At 35.9% G+C, this 25,039-nt stretch overlaps 3 protein-coding genes across 5 annotated transcripts; 2 read left to right on the forward strand and 1 right to left on the reverse strand.

The window, feature by feature from the left end:
• Positions 1–2,151: 2,151 nt before the first annotated feature.
• LOC114248753 (uncharacterized) lies at positions 2,152–9,150 on the forward strand. Of its 3 annotated transcripts, none has more exons than XR_016324034.1 (7): positions 2,152–2,342; positions 3,793–3,933; positions 4,048–4,179; positions 4,870–5,045; positions 5,635–5,798; positions 6,691–8,891; positions 8,991–9,150. XR_016324034.1 is itself a non-coding variant. In XM_028182164.2 (7 exons), the coding sequence occupies exons 1-7, from the start codon at positions 2,265–2,267 to the stop codon at positions 9,133–9,135; spliced, it is 1,017 nt and encodes a 338-aa protein (XP_028037965.2). In that variant the 5' UTR covers positions 2,152–2,264; the 3' UTR covers positions 9,136–9,150. The 3 variants fall into 3 exon arrangements, 2 of the variants coding, with proteins under 2 accessions (XP_028037965.2, XP_089588247.1); XM_028182164.2 differs by having other exon boundaries at positions 6,691–6,871; XM_089732121.1 differs by lacking the exon at positions 2,152–2,342 and adding an exon at positions 2,999–3,107 and having other exon boundaries at positions 6,691–6,871.
• A 2,177-nt stretch (positions 9,151–11,327) lies between these two features.
• On the forward strand, positions 11,328–15,804 carry LOC114248750 (UDP-glucosyltransferase 2). Its single transcript, XM_028182160.2, has 4 exons — positions 11,328–12,225; positions 13,137–13,365; positions 14,336–14,552; positions 15,079–15,804. Exons 1-4 carry the CDS (start codon positions 11,383–11,385, stop codon positions 15,356–15,358), a joined length of 1,569 nt encoding a protein of 522 aa, XP_028037961.2. The 5' UTR covers positions 11,328–11,382; the 3' UTR covers positions 15,359–15,804.
• On the reverse strand, positions 15,451–20,888 carry SpdS (Spermidine Synthase). The gene is made up of 4 exons (XM_028182161.2): positions 19,625–20,888; positions 18,524–18,737; positions 18,315–18,440; positions 15,451–16,687 (listed from the first exon to the last, which is right to left on the reverse strand). The coding sequence occupies exons 2-4, from the start codon at positions 18,725–18,727 to the stop codon at positions 16,154–16,156; spliced, it is 864 nt and encodes a 287-aa protein (XP_028037962.2). The 5' UTR covers positions 18,728–18,737; positions 19,625–20,888; the 3' UTR covers positions 15,451–16,153.
• Positions 20,889–25,039: the final 4,151 nt, after the last annotated feature.

Here is a 25,039-nt window from a genome sequence, read left to right on the forward strand (position 1 = left end):
GAAAGAAATTGAACGCAACCCACTGAGAAGATCTGGTGAAAAACTCAGTGGGCTGTGTTTGTGGGTAAATTTAGTTGCCGAACCGTTCGTCGCAAGTTCGGTTCGTTCCTAAGCGACGGGTTCGACGAGAACGATGACCGATGCTTGAGGTAAAAAGCACCATTATTGGATCGGGTGGATCCGAAATGACGTGTTTTGGGCGACGTCGACTGTTTACCATTCGGTCCGCAGGATCGGGAATATAGTTTCCGGTGCGGCGACGGCCACGTTGAGGGGATTCTCGTGTCGTACCGCTTTTTCGAAATGGCGCACTGATGCCGATTATAAATACTTACTGATGGAATCTAGGTCTATATTGTTTTGGAGGTCCACGTTTCATATAAACCATGGGGCTCCGGCGACTATCCTGCAAAAACGTATTATTTGGAGGGGTTTCAAGCTTATGCGGGCCGCGTCAGTGAACACTACACTTGCATAGGTCATGACTCATGACCGCATCCGTAATGACTTAATGTGGGGGCGGAATGTTATCCCTCTGTCGAGAGTGACGCCTAGATATTTGACCTTCGGGGCCAATGGTATGGGTTGGTCGAGCATAGTGATGGGGCGAATGGTGTTTACGCGCCTATTCGGGAGTGAAAATGTTCCACGTGCTATTTGGAGGGCGGCCCCTTTTGAAGAGCACCGCTGTGCTTTTCGTGGTGTTGATATCGATGCGCCACTTTCGGAACCACTGTCCACTGGTGGTTGCTGCGGTCTGAGGTCGCCGATGCAATAACGAGTTCTTCGTGCACGAGTAGTAGATAGTCGTGTCATCGGCGAAGAGCGTTAGATTTTTTATACTTTATTTTTCATGCACAAGCTACTGACTTCTTCTTTTTTTGAAACATGACTATCGACTTGTTGCAATGCTACTGATGCTAGTCTTATTAAATACTTAAACAACTAAACTTTAATTGAAAAATGAAATAGAGTGAAAAGAAATAAAGCTCATTTATAGGATAGGATGCTAATGAATAAATTGAAATGGAATAAATTGAGATGACATGATGATGATGATTTTTAAATAGCAATTTAATAAAACGATTACAATTTACTAACACTTCACTTTTTGAAAGAAGCGGAAAAGCCACTTTATTCGATTTTTATTAATTCTCCACACATTGCACTTTTACTGATTAAGTTCCATTTATAATCAATTGCACGTTATGCTATTTTACATCACGCACATCTAATAATTTATTCTTATTGCTTTTCTTCAAATAAGCAAACTTGTGGTTGTAGTGCTCTTTGCTTAAACGACATCTTCTCCCCTTAACTTTGATGATTTTTGCAGTGCGATGCGAAGTAAAATGAGTAGAATATAAGTACCTACATTTGAGTCGACTATTATCAAAGCCGGCAATGTGACTTTTGGACAATTGGTAAATCAGAAAAACGAATTATTGACTTTGTATTCCATTGGCAGTCACAAAACTCTTCTGAACGACATCTTAGATAAATAACAGGTTAAGTATTAACCTTTATTTAATGCAGGTTTTGAACCGTATTCTTTGAAGGAGACGATTATATTCAAATCAATCTGTATTGACATATCAATAACATTTTTTTGTCCAAATGCACAGATTGCCACCTTTGATAATAGACGACTCATTTAATAGTATTTAGGTAATATTATTTTCGTCTTCTTCATAGATATTTTAATTGTCTTCTTTGAAAAATCGGGCTGGTGCGATTACAGTTTAATTATTTTATCTCAATTATTATGTGTATAATCTATGGTATATATATCTGTGGTAGTACTTTTTGGCGGGAACGCGAGGAGTGAAGTTTTGTCATTTGTTTTATTTAGTCTATTTCGTGTTTCTTCAGGTTTAAATGTGTAATAACGCTGGTTTATTAACTGTTTAATGTCTGTGTAAGTGCACAAATGTGGGAAAATGAAACAAAGCCGCTGAACGTAACTTCTCGGGATCCTCCAAAAAGTCCACTGAAAAAGTCTCAGTAAATGACCACAATTTTCCCGAGATTATACTTCATCCCATATCTACTCATTTCATTTCATAATATCATTTTTCATATAAAAAAGTTATCATTAAAATTAGACTTGACCTAAAGGTCTTAGTTACCAGGTCATAAAATCCCTTAAAAAAATATTTAAAAAATCTGTGGAAGTACCTACATCGTTGGTTGTACACAATTAATTATTTATAAAAAAATTAAAATAGAAAAAGTGATTGGTGAAGTAATAAATTGAAAACACAATGGCACAATCTCAGTTCTCACTAACGTGGGAAAGTCATAAAAGAAATATGTGTACCGGATTAAGTAGCCTACAGCAGGTACTTAATATAAAATTAAATTGTTCTTGTTTTTGATTTATATACCTACCTACTTTTCAATTCAAATCAGTTGTTTCTAATTACAATTAATTCAATGTTATGAAATCTAACAAATTGACTAAATTATCATCATTTCTAACGACCTAGAAGACCCTACAATAAAATGTTACTTGGCTTAATTTGGTTACCATAAGATTTGATTGCCACTTCTGTTTATCTCATCATACTATCAGTTCTATTGTCCGCACATAACATTAAAGAATATTCTGATAATATAGTGCATCAAGCGATCAACATTTCAAACTAGACTCGACCTGCAGCAATGAACCGACTCAGAAGAAGAAATAATGCCAATACAAAACAATGTCAGAATTTTTGATCTCAAAAAAATATTCCGTGCCCTAGTAACAGATTCAGGAACAAGATAGCATCCTCAATAGAGGGTAGAATTCAAAATTACAAGTTGTTATTAGTATTAGAAGTCAAAATTACTTAATATAATAATTTATTGATTAAATTCTTATGAAATAAACTTTTTGACACTTTACCACTATTAGAAATCTTTTGTTCTAGAATTGCTAAAAATATTTCAGCTTAAATTAAAATTTAATACATAATGGCAAATCAATGAACCAAAAGCAAATGTTTAAAATAGTGAAACCTCAACAAAACTGATTTCATGAGTCCTGAATGTATAAAAATGAATTAAATGGAGAAAAAATAATTTCATTTAGTATAATTGAGTCTCTGTACTTAAGCCAAAAGGTGATTAAAACTCACATAGACATTATATTTATATTATAGATTATTATAATTACTCACAGCTAACTGTCTAAAGGCACCTGAAAATTGTAAACTATTACTGAAAATAAAACCTAACAAAATTTACTTGATATGATCAATTCAACAAATTTAAATCCATCCTTCATTTATGAAAAAAACATATCTGAACTGGCGACAGTCTTCTAGTAGCTGTGATGAGTACCTGAACCTGAATTGAATTATATTACAAATTATTGGAGAGTTCTCAGCACAAAAAATTTTGTAATACAAAACAACCCACAAAATTATAATTTGCGTAATTACTGGTGGTAAGACCTCCTGTTAGTCCGCGCAGGTAGGTACCACCATCCTGCCTATTGCTGCCTCGAAGCAGTAATGCGTTTCGGTTTGAAGGGTGGGGCAGCCGTTGTAACTATACTGAGATCTTAGAACTTATATAAAGTCGTCGTGGCCTAACAGATATACTTGAGACCTTAGAACTTGTATCTCAAGGTGGGTGGCGCATTTACGTTGTAGATGTCTATGGGCTCCAGGAACCGCTTAAGACCAGGTGGGCTGTGAGCTCATCCACCCAACTGAGCAATAAAAAAAAAACTATGCTACTATATAACTATATACATAACTATAACTGAAAACAGTTGACATTCATTCTTAATGCTTGTTTCAGAACAATGAATTTGTTGACATGACACTAGCAGCCGAAGGTCATTTTGTGAAAGTACACCAAGTCATAATCGCTCTGTCTAGTCCATATTTCAAGGATCTCCTGGCTTCAGCACCATGTCAACATCCAGTTGTGTTTCTCAATGTGAGTATGTTCTCATTACTGTTGTTGTTGTCCTTTCGGAGAACACTCCTTTACGTGTTTTCATAGTGAAGTGAACAGAAAGGTCATTCATACTAACCGAATTAAAACTTACAGAAAGTATCATACACAACTTTAAGCTTGATACTGGAGTACATATACACCGGAGAAGTGTACATCAACGTTGAGAACCTATTGGAGCTGATTGAGGCAGCTAAAGAATTGAAGATAAAAGGACTTGAAGACATGGTAGTGTATTTATATTTATTAAAACAAAATGTCTGTAGGAATCGGATTATTTGAAAACTTTTTGCCTTATATACTCTTTGAAGGAATGTTTATTCAATTAGTTTACAGTGGTCATGTTAACTTGTAGCACATTTCTTATTGACAAAGTTTCATTAATATAGATTGGTAAGGCTCCTTGTTCATGTGTTCATCAGGCTTGTGATAATCTGTGAATGGATTATACCACAATTGTCTGACCTACGTACTAACTGTTCATGAGGATAAAGATTAAATTTCCTTGTAATTGCTTTATAAATATAGTTCGTTTTATATTTCATTAGTTGTTACCCACAGCTGGTCAAGGAAAAGTTTTTTTTTTTAAGTATATTTACTTTTTCTAATAGTATCCTGTGGGAATGAGACTTTTTTTGGAGATTAAAAGTAGCTTATGTCGCTCTCCTAACATAAAATTATCGCTTTAAAAAAGGTATTTAATATTAATGTGTTGCTGCATTTCAATGTGAAAGAAGAATAAACAAACAAACACACATTGACATTTATATTATTAGTATAATAATATATTGTATAGATAACATGCAGTTGCTTGCTTAGTAGCACATAATTCTAATCACTTTCAGAAATCAAATTTCGAATCAATTAGATTTTTTTTTTATTGTTCAAGAATTCTAATTATGAAAAAGTTGGTTTCAGAAATTACCCGAAATTACATCTGTTCAAGAGCCTGATGTTGAGGACGAGATGAGCACACAAGAACATGATTACAATGATGAAAATTCACAGATTGAGGCTTTAGAAGAGGGTACATGTTACTTAGAGATATCAAATTTGACCATGGATGAAAAACCTTATATAATAGATGATGACAGGTAAATTATATAAATACATGGCTGAGTGGCGCTGGCCTAGATTAGCATCATCCATCTTCACATGAGTGTTGTCAGAGATTATTAAAGAAATTGCTGGACATTTGGTAGTGGCATTCTCTGAGAATTATACTAATGTACTGGTATGTGGTAGGAAATATTGTTAGCTCGCCAAAAAGATACTACCGTAACACTAGGTATGCTGTTAAATCAATCATCCAAATAAATCATTAAAAAAGTATGTAATGCTAAAGTGACTATGTAAATAAAAAATGATGATAATTTTTTCATTTATTTTTACTGCTTACTGGTAGCACCTCTTGAGAGTCCGCGCGGGTAGGTACCACCTCCCTGCTTATTTCTGCCGTGAAGCAGTAATGCGTTTCGGTTTGAAGGGTGGGGCAGCCGTTGTAACTATACTGAGATCTTAGAACTTATATCTCAAGGTGGCGCATTTACGCTGTAGATGTCTATGGGCTCCAGTAACCCCTTAACACCAGGTGGGCTGTGAGCTCGTCCACTCATCTAAGCCATAAAAAAAAAGACAGTAACAGTATTCAAAATATCTAAACTTAATAAAATTATTTTCCAGTTATTCAGTGGTAGAATGCAAAGAACAGCTATTACAACATGTAACGGATCACACGTACGAAGAGACGATTAAACAGGATCAAAACGCTGATGATACAAACGAAAATGAAACTTTACCTAATTCGGATAAAAATATCACTACTCTATTTAGTAACAATGCAAAAGGTGTGTATGCTCTAAATAGTTCAATAGAGAAAATTTTCAAACATCTCAATAATTCTTAATATTTTTAAAGGAATAAAGTTGCTAAGGCGGCTTTCGATAGACGTTGACTGATAGAAATCGTCACATAACGAGAAAGCCCATGGCTCTTGTCTTCAGAAATTTGATCTTTAAATAATAAAGTGTAAAGACTAAACTTAACTGCTCTTTTTACTGTAAACTTATATTTATAAAGATAGTTCTCATAAAAATGATGTTGAAGATAGAATGTGAAAAATTTGATGCAAATCTTACTTTATTTACTGTGCGATGGGTCTAGTACCCCAAGGGGGACCCGACTGTCCCCCTATGTCCCCCCCCCTAAGCCCTCCAAAAAGGGAACCTTCATCTAGTTGTGTACATTGGCTATTAATTGGGATAAAGCAGGTTTATAGGCTTCTTAATAATCGGAATATATTGGAGGTTTTTTACCAGCTTTCAAGATATTATGGTTCACCAGAACATTAATTTTCAGTGTATTTTCTGGACCACAATGCTAGGGGTAAAACCCAGCTGCTGCCTACCGATGATAAATGTTCAAATCTTGTTTAAAATAAGACATGTCTCTCACTCGAGAAGAATTTAATGGTGTAAGAGAGATGAGGGATCATCGACAATTCCTCAGTAAACAAAACACAAAGACTATCATAGTGTGTACTTTCCAATTATGACCCCATTAGTTTGGAGATCACAAAATCTGTGGGTACAAAAATTTGTATCTATGGTTGGCGCATTTACGTTGTAGACGTCTATGGGCTCCAGTAACCACTTAACACCAGGTGGGCTGTGAGCTCGTCCACCCATCTAAGTCATAAAAAAAAAGAACATGTAAACTAAATTTCTTTTCTATTTCCAGCTTCCGTGATACAATACACAGTGTCCAATCAAGGCTCATTACAGATGATATTAAACAGATACATATATTATTTGAAGCACACGAATAAGAATAAGTCGCAACAGTGGCGGTGCATAGACTATTTGAACAGCAAGAAATGTCCAGCTTATGTCGTTAGCAAAGACGGTGTCGTTATATTAAGGTGAGAGACATTAGATTAGTTTTTAACCATTTTTGGCCAGAAGCTATAAAAATTGATCAGCGTTAAACTAATGGTGAAAACACTATTTTCTTATCAAAGTACTTAGTATGTGTAAAGTATCAATGTATTGATACCCTTCATGGCTTCAGGAACAAAGTAACAATATACAGGGTGTTTATTTCACGTAAAGTATGGTGGTAGTGAATCGTGTAGCCCTTAACAAATAGGTACCACTCCACTATTTCTGCATTGAAGCATAATTCGTTCCAGTCTGAATGGTGGGGTACGAGGGCGGCACTGAAAATTTCGGGAATTAACGAAGTGACACAACATTACTATTTAAAAATGTATTTATTGCTTTTCGAAGTATTCTCCGCGAAATTTGACACATTTTTCCATACGATGGAACCAATCATTGAAGCAACCATTCCATTCGGAAGTTGGGGTCTCCAAAATGGCCGTTTTGTAGGCGTCCACAGCTTCTTCAGGTGATGAAAATCTCTGTCCACGCAATTTATTCTTTATTTTAGGGAAAGTATAGAAATCATTAGGGCTTAGGTCGGGGCTGTACGGCGGATGGTCTAATAATTCTATGTTTTCTTGCTCTAAAAACTCTTTTGTTCTGTGCGCCGTGTGAGAACTCGCATTGTCGTGATGGAGGATGATGCGGCGGTTGCAGTTCTCTTTACGGAGTTCAGAAACGACCTGTGGCAAACAAATGCTAGCATACCATTCTGCATTAACCGTTCTTTGTCCCTCAAGAGGAATAGTCGTAACATGGCCGGTTTTGGAGACAAACGTGGCCACCTTTTTTTTTGCAACACTCCGTGAACGAACAATTTTTGTTGGCTTTAACTCATTTTCGAACACCCAAACTCGTGACTGGGTTTTTGTTTCGGGTTCGTACGCGTATATCCAGGATTCGTCACCTGATACAATGTTGTATACAGCATTTGAGGATCCTGCGTGGAATCTTTCGAGAGTTCTGACGCACCAAGTAACGCGAGCCGATTTTTGCTCTTCACAGAGCGAATGCGGTATCCATCGGGAAAACAACTTTTTTACACCTAATTGTTCATGCAAGATTATTTGTATTTGACTCATGCCAATGTCTAAAGTTGCCTGAATTTCGCGGTATGTCGGGGACCTTGACGGGGATCATCACTGAGCTTGACACGTCCACGTTGAAACTCAGCAAACCAGCGATAAATTGTGGTTTTGGATGGGGCTTCATCACCAAATGCAGAAATCATCCGGTCAACACACTGTTTTTGTGTTAAACCACTTCGAAAGTCATAATAAATCATCGCTCTTGAATTTTCTCGAGTCAATTCCATTTTCTCAACGACTAAACAAGTTTGACAAAACCTCGTGACAAGACCGAGAATATTTTTTTAAATAAATAAATGGTATTCGATTTTTAAAACCAAGGAGTTTTCAATTAAAAAGATTTTAATATGATAGGAACAGTAGAAATATTCCATTCCCGATACTTTTAGTGCAGCCTAGTAGTTGTTGTCCTATCGAACTAAGACTTAAAACTCATGTTTCAACGGGTGGTGGCAATTACTACATCATCCATGTAAGGACTGAAAAAAACCATGTAGTATTTTGTACTATAATAGGATTTTATCCTCGAATTCCTAACGATCAAGAAATATAAAGTACTTTATTTTCTTCGATTTCGGCTATTAATAGACTAATTATTAAAGCCACTTTTACGGTTTTACCTTGAGTTTATGAATTTTTTCCTTTTTCATTATAATATTATTTCCGAAATTCTGAATACTTCAGTTATCGTGGTCACAGACGACTAAGACTTTGTTCGACAACATTTAATAACATTTATAAAAAATTTAATTGAATATGCAATTTCGAAAAGGGCACGTCTCTGAAAAAAATATTCAGGAAATGAAAAAAAACTGATTATTTTCTAAAGCATAAAATATTAATTTTTGAGATTTAGTTTACTGTTAATTAGCAATTGAAAATTACTGAAATTATTATAAAATGGGTGTAGGTGAGCCTCAAAACTACATTTGTATATGAAAAAAACGTATTTGACAAAATATGCGACATGTGCCCTTTTCGAAATTGCATATTCAATTATTATCAACAGGATTTCAGCTCACACACACGCCTTCCACGACAAAAGGATTTTAAAGAAAGTTCGGTCGGGTGTTGTGTTCTCGGCGCTCGACGAAGCAGAGGAACGCGGTTTTGATATAAAGAAAAATAAAAGCTATGATGGAAACAGCGAATAAACATATATATTTTAACATGTGTTTTATTTCATCGAAGTGGATGTGCTAGGCTTTGCTCCTGGCATTCCTGATTTCCATGGCGAAATTGGTCGCATGATTAAATACAGTAGAAGCTCTTTATTCGCGGGGTATATGTTCCATAAATATGGCGCAAATTCAGGAGCCATGAATATGGGTAAGCGCGTTTACAGAGGATATTCGGTTCGTTTCGGAATCCTTTTTCTAAATCTAATTTTTATAATATGGACCGATGTACCGATTAGATCCGCGAATAAAGAAATCTTTAGCCGCGAATAAGAATTGGGTCGCATTTTTATAATCCGCGAATAGTGAAAATGCGAATGAAGGAAGCGCGTATAAGGAGCTTTTACTGTCAACCAAAATTTTTCTTCTTCGAAGGTAAAGAACATCAGATGATTACTAAGATTTTCATTGTTTACGTAAATGGTAATAATACGAATTCATAACATCCAGCGCCCCTATCTGTCAGGTGGCGGAACTTAGATCGATACTCGGAAGTGGCTCGGATTTCGGATGTGACGTCATCTCCTCGTTTGTGAGCTCGATGGAGTTTGAACTGTTAATACGTAATGTAATAAATAATTTCCTATCGTCATGTGTCGTTATCGCTATTCATAATTAATTTAAATTGGTATATTTCATTGCACTATGTGGGCGGACGAATTGACCTGGTGGCTACCAGTAGCTACTAGAGCTTTTATTTAGATAATATACCACATTTATATTCAAACTAGCGGCCCGCTCCGGCTCCCCTCGGGTCTTTAACAAAAATTTCAACGATATTTTACTTATTGCGCCATAACTATAATAGTCAGACATATGCTGTCGCGACACCCTTATGTAAATAATAATAAGTCGTAGTACATTAATTTATTCTATCATCAATAGTTTTCGCAGGGCACGCGATTTAAAGAATATTATAGGTAATTTTTTTTACTCCTTGGGTTACATTATTGGATTTCTTCTATTGGATTGACATTATTGAATTATTCTAGTAAGGATCCCTATTTTTTTTCAAAAAAGATTATAGCCTATGTCACTCGGTGTATAGTGTAGCTTCCACACAGTGAAAGAATTTTTCAAATCAGTTCAGTAGTTTCGGGGTCTATTCAATACAAACAAACAAACAAATCTTTCCTCTTTATAATATTATATAGTATAGATATAAAATTCCATTCCAAATTCTACCCTACAAACTAGAATACAGGTCTGCTTCGCATTGTTGTAGAACGTAACGATAATCGAATTATCTATTTCAATGCCGTTCTATACTGTGGTAGGTTACAAATTGATGTCAGCTCCCGGTCCTAAACATGTAATTTTTGTCTAAAAATAGACTAAACAATTCTGGCGCGCAGTTTTGCTTGCAATTCTTCAAGTTTTTTTTTTTATGCTTAATTAAAAACTGAATAGATTGATGCGTGGCGTCAGGATCTCTACACGTCCTTACGGATCCATCAGATTTAATAACTGTTAGATTATACGCCTTCAGCTAACAATAGGTGCAGGCTTATGGACCTAACCTACTCGTAACCCTACTCGTCGAACCCGGCAATGAGCTCGATGTGCAACTTAGCCCATGCATCAGCCCGCTGAGTTTCTCGCCGGATCTTCTCACCGGGTCTCGATTCCGATTCGGTAGGAGTTTCATTCGCGGAGCAGCTACTCCTGAGTTGTTAGGTCTCCTTTGGAGGCTTTTGTGTCGCTGTTGGCAGATGCCACCCCTCCTGTCTGAGCCCGTGCTCGCCCGCTTGTACCTACTGGTAAAACTGGCCTTCGAGACACAATGTTGCACCGACCGCAGGTGACCGGGAGAAGGGCAGGAGAATGAGAATGATGATTGATTGATTGATTTGATTGAATCGACGTTTCTTGCAGCTACGAAATATCATATTTTGTCAATTTAATAAATGTACCTATACTGATAAATAAATATTTAAAAAAAAATTTTTGCATCAAAGTCATCTATGCAAAAAATATGGCGCCCTTACCCCGTCTGAGCTTACTTCTTATATGAGCATCACAGCGCTTTTATGTTTTTTATTTTTTTTTACTTGTGCAATTGTAAAAATATTTTCACAAAGGTATGCTGTGAGAAACAGACTGACTTTATATTTTTCATATTGTCATATCCATATGACTCTAAACAACGGCAATACTAGTACTATCTCAGTGCCGTTGAATCTCTACAGCGGACAGTCGCTAAGTGTCCGACGCGTGTGAGTCATGAAGATTTTCATATTATTCTTAATTGTAACTTCAGTGGAAAGTTACAAAATTCTCTGTCTGTTTCCTTACCCTGGAAAAAGTCATTACATGGTATTCGAACCAATTCTGGACGAGCTTATCAACCGTGGACATCACCTGACAGTTGTTTCCTTCTTTCCGGCTACGATTCCACTACCGAACCGTCGTGACGTTAGCTTGCAGCATTTAGCTCCGCCTAACGTCGAAGTGCTTGATCTAAAAGAGATTTATTTAAAAACCCAAAAGTATTTCGGCTTAGAGAATTACTTCGGACATATGTCTATAGTTACTTCTTTAGCTAAATCGAACCTTCTTATTTGCGAGAGAATAATCAATTCGGATGTATTCGAGGAGTTTCTGGCGGGAAAAGGCGAATACGATCTAATTTTGATAGAACATTTTAACAGTGACTGCTTGCTAAGTGTGGTACATATCTATAATGTCCCTTCTATAGGTTTGATCTCGAGTAGTATGATGCCATGGACCATGGCAAGGGCTGGAGCGCCAGACAATCCCGCCTATATACCTGGCATGACTCTTCCGTTCACAGAAAAAATGACGTTCTTCGAAAGATTGATAAATACGTTTACCTTACATTTTTATAATACGTGGTTTGAGTATGCGATTTGGCGCGAAGAACAGAAAATTATTGAAAAGAAATTGAAAAGGAAACTGCCTAGGCTGAGTGATTTGGGTAAAAATTCCAGTGCTGTATTGGTAAACACTCATTTTTCTATAAATGGTATTAGGGAACTTACGCCTTCTTTAATAGAAATTGGCGGTATCCACCTACATAACAGGACGATCAGAGAACTGAACGAGGTAATAAAATAATTTAACTCAAAAACTTAAGACAATGCTCTAAGTACTTTAATTATGTATATGTAGAACCTTTAGAATTGAAGTGGCCCGACTAAAATTTTTAATAAAAAATGAGTTTTATGCTTCGAACGACTTGTAAATAGTTATGTACGTATTCTATCAGCGTATACCTAGTCTCTTTTAGTCCAGAAAATGATAAAAGTACTCTTAAAGTACTAAAACCGAAAAATTCAAACAATTCTTCAATTACATTTTTGGAGTTTACCAAAAAATAAGAAATTTGCATTAAGCCACTTAAATTCTAAAGGTGCGATGTATATGTATATCCGGTATGACATGTTTATTTTTTTAACTGGAGGAAAAAAGGGAAAAAAGAATCAAATAAGTTTTGTTTTTAAGTGCAATCATAATTTATTTATGGTTACAAGAAATTAAAATTGGGTAAAAAAATAATTGTTTAACGCAAATGCCAATACCTAATGTTGCTCTAAAGGAAGAGTAGACCTATAAAAAATTAATGGATTTCGTGAAAGGCCATATGTGTAAGCGAAAAAATGGCGTATGATAGAGGAGTAGGTATGGAAGGAAAAAACATGTTGCGCCGACCTTAGGTGACTGGGAGTAGGGCAGGAGAATGATGATAATGATGATGATGAATTGCCAATACCTTTAGTAACAGATACAAGTAGGTACGATTCACTTTGCGAATACGACACGGCACTGTTTATTCTAAAGTTTTTTGTATAGGTACTAGCCGAATTTACATTGACAAAATTTGGTTGGTTGTCGTTTTTGCACACCATTAGAACCTAAGTACCTAGTAGGTAATCTACTTATCTACATACGGGCCAATAGGAGCCAACTTAAATGTGAATTTTAACAGCTACTTTATTTAAACACGAACATTTCAGCCCCTGCGTACTTTAGTTGAGAATGCAGAAGAAGGCTTCATAATATTCAGTTTCGGGTCATTAGTGAAGGGTTCTTCGTTACCACGAAAGCAAATGAAAGCCATAATCAACGCTTTTGCTCGTTTACCACAAACGATATTTTGGAAATGGGAGGACGATATCTCAGACGCGATAAAAATACCAAAGAACGTTAAATTTGAAAAATGGTTGCCGCAGTACGATTTGTTGAGTAAGTTTTTATTTTATATTTTTCAATTTGCTCAGTAGTTTTGGTACTGATTTTTTTCCCCTACCTATGCTGGTAGCCTTGAGAGGCTATTTCAGCTTCTCCCTAGCGTGTAGGTGAGCTCACGAGGCTCGAACCGGTAGTGTTGCTAACACTGACCCTAGCAAGAGCAGTACTACGCGCGAATCTACCATCGGATCGGAAACGCGACCCACTAAGAAGATCCAGCGAGAAATTCAGTGGGCTATTATTTGTAACCATATCACTGAACTCGCGTTCGATACGAACTTGCCACACAAGTGATTCATATGTATAAACATTCCGGTCCAAGATATTTTCCCCGTCGATAACATTGAAATAGATAACGCAACAAAAAATACACACATATCCTATTGTTTCATATTGCTTTCTATTAAAAATACAAATCACTCAAAGATCCAGCGCCGTGAACTAAAGAAGACGATACCCGTAGCGAGCGTTGCATCTATCTTAAAAATATATTATTTATAGCGACCATCCCAACTGTCAAATACCAAAGGGCGGTGCCAATTTTTCTAATAAGCTACTTAGGTACTTAACGCTTATTGATTTTAAAAAATCAATAAAATCAATTCCGGAAAAATTGTAATTAGCATATTAATGGTACAATTGAGACATATTAGAAGTCTGCAAGTTGCACGCGGCATTTACAATGTGAAGCTTATGGAATTCCGCAATTACTTAACACCAGTGTGCATAGTGAAAGTTTTTTAACGTTCTCGATAGCGTAAAAGTTAACAAAAATTTGTATGGAATGCGATCATTTGCCTACGTTTGCCGCTAGGGGCGCTGTTCCAACTGCATACAAAATTGGCTTAACTTTTACGCTATCGAGAATGTTAAGAACCTCGCACTAAGCACACAGGTCGTACGTGCATCTAAGGTCAGTCTGGTTCAGATATCTAAGCGATAAAAAAAAAATTTATCTTTTCAGACCAGCAAAATTGCTTGGCATTTATCACACACGGCGGTCTACTTAGCTTGACGGAGGCAGTCGCGTCAAGTGTGCCGACTCTCATTATTCCTATACTCGGAGATCAGTTCGGGAACGCGGCCCATGCTCAGAAAGCTGGCGTCGCCGAGGTTCTAAGTCTTACGGAAATTGAAGAAGACGTGTTCTATAATAAACTCTTATTAGTTTTGTCTAAGGAGTGAGTATATTATTTTCTTTTGTGAGAATAATGAACATGCGACAGCATGCGCTATATGCGTAATAAATCGCGTCGACCCAGACCGCATACTGCTGGCGCATGGCGCTTAAAACATAAAAATGGAGTCGACGGACTCAAATCGAAATCCACGATTGGTTAATTGTGGAGCTGCCTAGTTCAGTGACCGAAAACCTGCGGCTCGCTAGCCGTATGTAGGTCTGACTCCACAGGTACGGCTCTTCCGCAAAATGTTTCTTACTGGAATACTACAATAATGTCCTGCATTTTCGAAACGCAAGACTATAAAAAAAAGGCTCTTTGAATCAATTTAAATTGTGTACTAGCTATTTGGCTCTTTTGAATGACAAGGTTGCCGACTTTTTTGTTGCCATTCTGATGGTGAATGGTCACCGTCGGTATATGCCGTCAGACAAGTCGCAGAGAACTCTCCGCAAGCCTCGTTTGGGGAAAGACATTTTATACTTACCACCTTCCCTGACATTGGTTAACACAGCTTATGTTTCAGGAAACGTCAGAAAGCTAAATTACTAACAAGTCTTTGGCGAGATCGTCCTCAACCGGCAATGGAAACGGCCCTATTCAACATAGAGCTCGTAGCGCGACATAAAGGACTGGATATGTCGTCTGGTTCGCGGTGGTTGTCGCCTATCCAGTACTTGCTATTAGATATTATAGCTTTTATAGCGTTCGTTTTATTCATATCAACATTTACTTTTGTTTTTATTTTTAAAAAAATTATTTCTGTGGTACAAATATATTGCCGTAACAAAGAAAAATCAAGTTAAAATTTAGTGTTATAATAACTGAATTCGTTACCAAAATTCTGATATATACCGGATTTTTTATACTGACATTTCAAACAGCCAAAAAAAAACAATTTGTTAAAAAGAAGCCTTTAATATTCCTTCAACAACAGTAAAATTGTATAATAATATAAATCGTTTACAATTAGTTTTCATAATAATTATAAATTGAGCAATCACTTAATGACGTTACCATTTAATTATTACACGTTTCTGTTTTCCCTTATTTATATAACAATAATATAAAAATATTATTTAACTACGCCATCTTGTTACTACAGAATGCTGCCAGTCTCCTTTTTATAGTAAGTACCTTTATTTAGGCATATTTAGTGAATACATTTTCTTGTATAATGGTGTACATGCTTAGGCACTTGTGTTCCGTATTTTAGGCGATTATATCTTATGATTATGAATTCAGACCTATATTTCCTTAATTTATTGTTTCCCACCTGTTTTAGGAATTAGTTAATAGCTCTGAGCACTGCTAAGCTAATGCTCATAGCTGGAGAGCTTAAGAGGAATCAGCAAAGAGTTCCAGTACAAAACTACTACTAAAATTATTTAAAAAAAAGTGGAATGTAACGGAATGTATGAAAACAAATGGCAATACGCAATTTTATGGTCAACATCGAATTATAAGTAAAATGCCAATTTTGTTCCATTGAATTAGTCAAGAATTATCAATTATAATATTCTAAATGTCCATATTTTAAAATAACATTTTTGTACTTCATAGTCAGACCACAGTTGTGTAAATTAAAAAAAAAAAACAATTCAAGCCAGTTTATATTTTACAAAGGTTGGCAACGCGAACGCTGCTCTATGAACTTCGCTGTTGTAGTAACGCAAATTCATAGCTTCCTCTTCGTCTCTAGTAAACGTCAATTGAGGTTCATTAAATTTTATGTCTTTTGTCAGAGAACCTATCACAAATCCGATCTGACCGGAAGGATACGTAGGCACGGACGTGTAACAATAAGCGGCCGCCGGAAACTGATTCTTGCAGAAATTCAACGTATTCGTTACGAGCTCTATATCATTCCAGATTGTTCCGGCTTGCGAACAAACTATGCCGTCAGGTTTCAAAGCGCTCTTCATCAGAGAGAAGTAGTTCTCTTGAAATAAATTTACGGCCGGTCCGACTGGGTCGCTACTGTCCGTGATAATGACGTCAAACTCTTGTCTATGGTTCTTCATAAATTCAAAACCGTCACCCACATGAAGAGTTAACTTAGGACTATCGAAACCGACCGCCATGAACGGGAGGTACCTTTTTGATAACTCAATTACGCGGTCATCAATTTCAACCTGAAATTAAAAATATATTCATCTTATATTAGTACTGTCTAAAACAGGGACACCTATTTCAATGATAAAATTACGGTTTTTTTTTCATGCTTCTACGGCAACAATGTGCGATATTGCGGAGTCAGACTATTGTGGATAAATTAATTACCTAATTAAAACATTTATCCCACTGTCGCCATGTCGTTAGCCTTGAATAAGCTGAGGAATAAAATAAAATATTCTATCCAAGCTCCGATAACACGTTATGAAAGGTTTGAGAGATGTCACTGATAAATTGTTCCATGTACTTCGATAACCTTTCTTTACAAATCAACACCAACTTATAATCTGGCCCTTTATTATACTATATTCGACTTTACGAGTCCCAGCGATTGGGTGACATTTTCAATGTCATATCGCACAAAAAAAAATTCCATAAACAAAAGATAAATTTTATCATTAAGTTTAAATGTTCATGTTAATGTTTAAATGTGCAATGAGTTCAGTTACCATTATTTTGTAAATGGGTGTTTTGTTTATCTGTGTTAATATTAAAATAAACTGATAGGTATATAACTAATTAGATATATGTAATGAACAATAACTATCTATCCAACCAAACTTCTTACGACTTATCAAACGACTCATCAATCCTTTAATTAAATTTATTTAAATATATTTGACTTTGCAATGAACAAGTCTTATCTAACCTTCACTTGAATTGATAGGTCTTTGTCTCAAATACATTAATTAATTTGAATATATGTATAAATCCGATATTGTTATGAACTAATGGACGATTTTTAATAAAAGCAACATAGTGGCAGCTTAATTTAAAGCAGTTTTTTATTTACGATTTTTCCAACTGACGCATTATTCTGTATTATCCTTTTTTTTATTGCTTAGATGGGTGGACGAGCTCACAGCCCACCTGGTGGTAAGTTGTTACTGGAGCCCATAGACATCTACAACGTAAATGCACCACCCACCTTGAGATATAAGTTCCAAGGCCTCAGTATAGTTACAACGGCTACCTCACCCTTCAAACCGAAACGCATTACTGCTTCACGGCAGAAATAGGCGGGGCGGTGGTACCTACCCGTGCGGGCTCACAAGAGGTATTACCACTAGTGATTACGCAAATTGTAATTTTGCGGGTTCGATTTTTATTACACGATGTTATTCCTTCACCGTGGAAGTCAATCGTGAACATTTATTATGTCAAGTACGTATTTCATTAGAAAAATTGGTACCCGCCTGCGGGATTCGAACACTGGTGCATCGCTACCTACGAATGCACCGGACGTCTCATCCTTTAGGCCACGACGATTTCATCCTTACATTGTTATCGAAGACAAGGTTTAAATATGAAGAAAAATATAAAACTAGTACTTAAACCTTTACTGATAAGTTAATAAACTTTGGTTATTTAGCAAACCTTTTGGATAAGCCATTTTTATACCTTAAATTTTTGTCTCTCCTAAAACATACCTTCGGTAGTAGTACCCTTCAGTGACAGACACTGATAGCACTTATTATTAGATTACATGGGAGTCAGTTTGAAATTTAGAATTACTGTAAGTAGCTTGAATATCTTTTGTGACAAATTCCTGACATCAACGTTAATGAAATAACTCTTTCTATTTACCAGAACAATGTGTTTCACTTGAGGATGTTTTGCGACTTCCCTTGCGACACCTCCATCACCTCCACCGACTATGAGTACATTTTCTGGATTTTTGTGGCAGCATAAAGGCAAAAATGATATCATTTCCTAAAAAAAATATTTCTTTATAGACTATAAAATTAATTTTTTTGTATGATTGTGTTGTTACAGAAACCTAGAGTTTGTCTTACCTGATAAGAAAACTCATCTTTCTCAGTGCATTGTATGATTCCGTCCAAGACAAGAACCTTCCCCAAACTGGTTGTATCAAAAACTTGGATATTCTGGTATTTTGATTTTTCTGTATGCAGTACTTCTTTGACTTCGAATGAGAAAGTACCCCCAGGCCACATATCGCATGATTCCGTAAACCAGTTGGTTTTTAGTTTGTCCATCTTTTTCTTGCTGGAACATATTAATCAATAAATTCCTTGTCAATGATTACTTCAAAATATTATTCAATCTTCCCTGTTCCTACTGAGTGGTGATAGCAGTATATATAAATGATGTATTTTTTTTTTATGTTTCTGCTGTCTACGTAACCTATTGAATACAGCCTAACAGTCGATACTCCTCTTCGAATATCTGACTACCTTCCTACACTACCTGGCCTGTGTTCTTATGCTACTTGTCCATCTGTTGACCTACCAATATGTTGGCATATAGTCTATTGGTACTAGTTACCATACAGGACCGTGACTCACAAATACTTTATATTTGACCTACTTATCTTTATAACCAGCAATCCTGACATCTGTGACAAAAAACTGAGAGGCACCTTTAGAGTATAAGAGTTATTTGTGTAAGTAAAGTCTGGAGAATGCAAATAATGGTATAACAAAGAAAAACAATTATGTTGTGTTTCACACATCAGGTTACCAAGTTCCTTTCCTGAGGTGACCGGTGAGTTGTGATCTGAGTTGGGTAGCTATGTTTCGGGAGGGCTCTTGCTTACATTACAAAATACGCTAACTGAAATGTAGTTCATAGACATAACCACCTAAATTCTTAGTATGTTGCTTGGATACTCCTCAAAATTTAAGTATCATGGTATGACAGACCCGTTTTATAGGGTTGAACCACATTCACCAGTCTCCTATTGATATATGACCTGCCATGCTATGCTGTTTATAGAATTGCACAATAAATTGTACACTGACAGTAGTGACAGTACAGTGGTTTGAGAATTAAACTGATAGTGTTTTTGCTATGGCAATTTAAATATGTAGCATTTACTTTAGTTACTTTCTTATGAAATGTAATTTTGGAGCACATTACAAATTGTAACTTACCTTTAATAATTAGTAACAAGTCGTCAATTGAAGTCTAAAATTAAACAGGTTCTGGCACTAAGTTTCAGTCTTTACAATCTCACGTTCAAATAATGTATTCCTTGCTCGGAATATAAAAACTCGTTTCGCCCTTCTCACGAACTCAACGTTACTGAACTCACAATCACGATATATATGTCCAAAGATATGATTCGATACATAAGACAAACCGAGACCCTAGATAACGAGCTATTGGTAGATAATTTTTTTTTTGTGGTTAATTTCCTTATCTCTAACTGATAAGAATTAAATATAAAACTTTACTGTTGACAATTGACATAGGACACATATTAATATGTACATCGACAATTATGTACGGATATAGCTTTTGACACAAGTTGACACAACAGGATTGATTCAATAACCACAATTCAGAGAAGAATTAATTAGGTACCTGTATATTAATCAAGAAAATATATAGGCAATAAACTCTTAAATTCTCAGACCACTATGTACATAACATTTATTTTTACGGTGTATTTGTGGTGTTTGTACTGTAATATTCAATAGTTGCGAAAATAAATAAATTTAAATGTACTGGGATTTTCAATAATTATTAATCGGAGACAAATCACACACGGCCCACTGGACCAATTTATTTAATTGCTGCTGTGCTGTATGTACTCCGACAATATTTCTTGTCAATATATCTTTTTCTTGTAAATTATACTGAACTTTCAATAAGTCACTTCGAACGACAAGACATTGTGACCTCCACCACACACCTTGAGACGTGAGGTCGAAGTTTACGTTGTATTTTAAAACGACATCCTCAAACGTATTTTGTCACGTTCTTACGGATCCATCAGATCCAATAACCTTTGCATTAGACGTCTGCAGCTCTAACACTAGGAGCAGGCTTAGGGACCCCGGTAACCGTACTCGTAGAACTCGACGTGCAACCTAACCCATGCATCAACCGCTGAGTTTCTCGCCGGATTTTCGCGATTCCGCGATTCCGATTCGGCAGTAGATTCATTCGCGAAGCAGTTGCTCTGAGTTGTTAGGTCTCCTCGGAGGCGCTCGGGCAGTTGTTAGCAAATCTCACCCCTCCTGGCCGACCCTTTGCTCGCCCACCTGTCCTGGTGAAACTGGAATGGCCTCAGGGCTACTAGTAATCCTTCAATCACAAAAAAATAATTTTGTTATTTGCTTTAAACGGGTTACTGGTTAAAATGGACAGGATGGTGGGTACATAAAGTACCAAGTGATACTAACTGATACAATACTAAGCGATAATGTGACATTTTACCACAGGCATCGTCCTTCCCCAGACTTCTTAGAACTTTCTTACTTTGTCTGAAAATCATCCCCCAAGTAAATAATTTAGGTAGCATACAAATAAAAAAAAAACACCAAACTAATTGTTAATCTCTGCATTATTTTTTATCCCGTTGATATTGGTCAAGATATTAGAGCGAAGTTAAAAAAATATTGGATTGTCATCAGACCAGCAAAATTTCGTATGCAAAAAAATTGCTTATGCAAAATTTCATGTTATTGGGTAGTCAGATAGTCTGATGGGTACCTAACAGTAGTATTACTAGTGATAGGACCTCTAGTGAGTCCTCTAGTGAGTACCGTGAAGCAGTAATGCATTTCGGTTTGAAGGGTGGGGCAGCCGTTGTAACTATACTGAGACCTTAGAACTTATATTTCAAGGCGGGTGGCGCATTTACGTTGTAGATGTCTATGGGCTCCGGTAACCACTTAACACCAGGTGAGCTGTAAGCTCGTTCACCCATCTAAGCAATAAAAAAATAAAATAAAAAAAGGGCTTGAAATCGCTGAAAACGACGTTCAAAGATTCCGTTACACACAAACAAACCTATGTACACCAAGCTAATAAAATCGTGTTAACAAAGACTTCACTTGCCATTTTAAAGTATACTTAAGTAAATATTTGTGCGCGTTAATTAAATTCCGAAGTTATCATGTTTCGTGATGCAGATCTTTCGTGAAAACTCAGTTACCTAACAACCCAGATAACAACTTGGTAAATTGATCTCTGCTTTGGAGTGCTTGGATTTGAACGCTGACATCGTCGCATCTTTTGATGCGATATTATAATCTATGTGCATCCAAAGAATAAGGAAAAACGTTGCGTCTTATCTTTCAGAGCACGACAACATAAACTGTTATCGTGACCCAAAACTAAAGGACAATGAACAAAAGTGGTCTAAATGCTCACACCACTAACAAAACAACACAAATTGAATGGTGAGCTGTGTGCGTCAGTACTATTTGGCAAAAAAATTTCATATTACAATTTGATTCATCAAGAATTCATTTTTGGTTAAAGATAAAATCCGTTGGTTATTTCTTTCTCTATAATAATATGTTCAATATAATTTTATGTTTTCAATATACTTTTATTAAGTTTTACCTTCAAATTGGATTTTCTTAACGGCCGAATCGAGCAATCGTCTATTTCAATCAACTCAATTCTCATTTCTCAAAAAAACTATTGTAATACCTACTCCTCCTTGTATTGCGTCGCTTTCCTCATTACCTCACTGCATCATTCTCTCATGCACAATTTTCCACCATCTGCTGCGTTCCTTGGCTTCGTGGAGGGCATCGTGGAACTTGATGTTCAGTTCAGTTTACCTATGAGACAAAATCGAATTCGGTCCGACCATCTCGTGGGACTGCGTCCTCGAGGACGTTTGCCTTCTATCTGGCTCGTCACCATTAATACCTACCTACTACTAATACCTACATACTAGTACCTCGTAACTTCTACCAAGGCACGACAAAATTCCACTAAAAAGTTATAACGATTAAATGAAAAATAAACTTTCGAACGCTGCGCCCACATGCTGTTTAATGACAATTTGTGTCGGTGCGATACAAATCCATAATTAGGCTTCCAGCAGTGTTTGGTTTGGAAAACATAGGCAGAAACCGGTAATATTTACAGTTATTTATTTTATTATTTATTTACAATATTTTACTATTATAAACAGCTTTGGTGGGGCGTCTAAAATAGCCTACCATGGAGGCGTAGTAGGTATTGTTTATTGAATAAAATAAAACGAGGAGCGCCGAAGATAGTTTAATATTAAAAAGATTTGGTGGTGCAATCAAATATCAGGCACTGCATAAATGTTCATGGGTGCGTTCCACTAAGCGTTCACAACGATCACGCTCACGACCGCAATTTTTCCCGTTCCACTTGCTTGTGAGCGTTATCAAATCAAATAAAAAAAAAAAATTTTTTTAAATGTTTTTTTTTAAATATTTATTTTTACAATGAGTTACTGTCGTAAACTCAAGTGAAATGGATTATTAAAGAGCGTTTTGAGCGTGGAGGTAAATAATACAAACGGCGAGTTAATAAAAAGAGGTTCAGCTATAATCTCTAATAAAAATTGATTTATATTGAAAAAAAATATAATTTAATTTTTTATATTTATTATTAGTGGTGTATTTAATTACTTACTGTTACAATTAAAAATAAACCAAATATTACATTTTAATTTGGAATCTGTCATTTTTATATATTGCTCATTGAGTTTTCTCATTTTGGCGCCAATACATTGTACAATATTTTGCGATATTAAAATGGAGTGGGGTGATAAAGAGAACCGAATCGCTGTGATTGCATTACACAAAGTAGGTATGGAGCCAAATGCAATTTTTAAAACTCTCCATACCCTTGGTATTAGTAAAATGTTTGTGTACCGAGCTATTAATAGGTGCAATGAGACCTCCTCTGTTTGTGACAGAAAAAGATCTGGCCGTCCACGTAGTTTTTGTACAAAAAAGGTGGTCAAAGCAGTAAGGGAAAGAATTCGAAGAAATCCTGTCCGAAAGCAAAAGATTTTATCTCGGGAGATGAAGATAGCACCTAGAACCATGTCGCATATTTATGGGACATGGTTCTAGGTGCTATCTTCTGCATTCTATGTACGCTATTCTAGTCCTAAGTCATCTTTTAAAATTAAAAGATGACTTAGGACTTGCAGCCTATAAGAGACGTCTGGTCTTTTCTTAACTGATAATTTAAAAAAGTATAGGGTGGTAAAATCAAAACAAGTACCGTAAAATGGGGCGATTAGGGACAAATTCCAACTTTATGAGCAATTTTAAGGTAGTTGTTGATGTATATAATGCTATATCAGGATCAAAATGATTGAGTCTTGGGGGCATCTTTGTTATCTAATTTAAAATTATGCAACTAGCATTCCAGTTTAAGCAAAAAATGCAAAAATAGGTGTAATCCCTATTTACCCGAAAATTGCGGTTAATTGGGACGAAATGAGAAATTTCCTAGGGTTGGCACTACTTTTATTTTTATATATAGTTTTAATTTATTTATTTATTTAGTTGCACCAACAAAGTGATCATCAATAAAAAAAATTGAAAAACTGACAAAAGTACATGGCAGACATCACCTCAATTATAGGTGCAATCGACAGTGCTGATATTTCTATCTGGGTTAAGAGATTAGGTGTGTCGGTTATTCCATGGATTAATCAGATGAATACCCCCACTCTGAACAAATATTAAATATTTTATTATGTATTACTTAGACATTTTTGTCCACCTTGAGATTTTATTGATCTTGTTACATGTCTCTGCAAAATCGACTTACTTATATTAAATTGCTTATCTATTTCAAATAAAGACTTATTCCCAATTTCGCTTCGAATAAACCAGATTTTTACCAACAAATTTAAAAAATATTGTTATAACTACATAGACAACCCTACAAACCTGTACCTATTTATACTTAGGTCGTTTCCATTTCACGTATTTTCATCCCAATTGACCCCTTTTTCGTTGTTATTTGTACCTAAGACGTCCCCAATATCCCCAAAAACAACAGATTTTTACATGTATTTTTATTTAATCAAATACATTAAAACCAATAACAACTGAGACTTACCTTTAATATATATGCTGGTTCAAACACTAAATAACGTTTATAAATCATAGTCGTCTTCTATTATTATCAAATAAATAAAAGAGAGCAAAGTTTCTAGCACTAAAATAATGACCACCACAGGAAGTTAATTTGAAACGCGATTTTTTATAAGTTAGCAGCTATTATCATGCATATTCAGAGTTGTTTTGTGAACTTTCAACATTCTACTATTAAACTACAAAAAATGGAAGATTTTGCAACGAATATAAAACTTATATTGAGCGTCGAAAGATTTTCCCGGTTTTTTCCCGATTCGCCTGTCAATCCCTAATCGCCCCATTTTACCGGTACTGAAGCGGTACGCAAAGGTAGGTCATAGAAAAGTTTTGTTTACGGATGAGAAATTTTTTACAATTGAGCAACATTTTAACAAACAAAATGACCGTATTTATGCTCAAAGCTCTAAGGAAGCTTCCCAATCAGTCGACAGAGTGCAACGTGGG

The sequence above is a fragment of the Bombyx mandarina genome, chromosome 12, assembly GCF_030267445.1.
Source record: "Bombyx mandarina strain Sakado chromosome 12, ASM3026744v2".
Lineage (NCBI taxonomy): Eukaryota > Metazoa > Arthropoda > Insecta > Lepidoptera > Bombycidae > Bombyx > Bombyx mandarina.

Coding starts and splice junctions, on each gene's coding strand:
- LOC114248753 (XM_028182164.2), top strand. CDS start 2,265: ATGGCACAATCTCAGTTCTCACTAACGTGGGAAAGTCATAAAAGAAAT. Junction 2,343..3,792: donor GATTAAGTAGCCTACAGCAG/GTACTTAATATA, acceptor TGCTTGTTTCAG/AACAATGAATTTGTTGACAT. Junction 6,872..8,990: donor GACGGTGTCGTTATATTAAG/GTGAGAGACATT, acceptor TATTATCAACAG/GATTTCAGCTCACACACACG.
- LOC114248750 (XM_028182160.2), top strand. CDS start 11,383: ATGAAGATTTTCATATTATTCTTAATTGTAACTTCAGTGGAAAGTTAC. Junction 13,366..14,335: donor GCCGCAGTACGATTTGTTGA/GTAAGTTTTTAT, acceptor TTATCTTTTCAG/ACCAGCAAAATTGCTTGGCA. Junction 14,553..15,078: donor TTATTAGTTTTGTCTAAGGA/GTGAGTATATTA, acceptor CTTATGTTTCAG/GAAACGTCAGAAAGCTAAAT.
- SpdS (XM_028182161.2), bottom strand. CDS start 18,727: ATGGACAAACTAAAAACCAACTGGTTTACGGAATCATGCGATATGTGG. Junction 18,441..18,523: donor AAGATGAGTTTTCTTATCAG/GTAAGACAAACT, acceptor TATTTTTTTTAG/GAAATGATATCATTTTTGCC. Junction 16,688..18,314: donor AAGTGAAACACATTGTTCTG/GTAAATAGAAAG, acceptor TTTTAATTTCAG/GTTGAAATTGATGACCGCGT.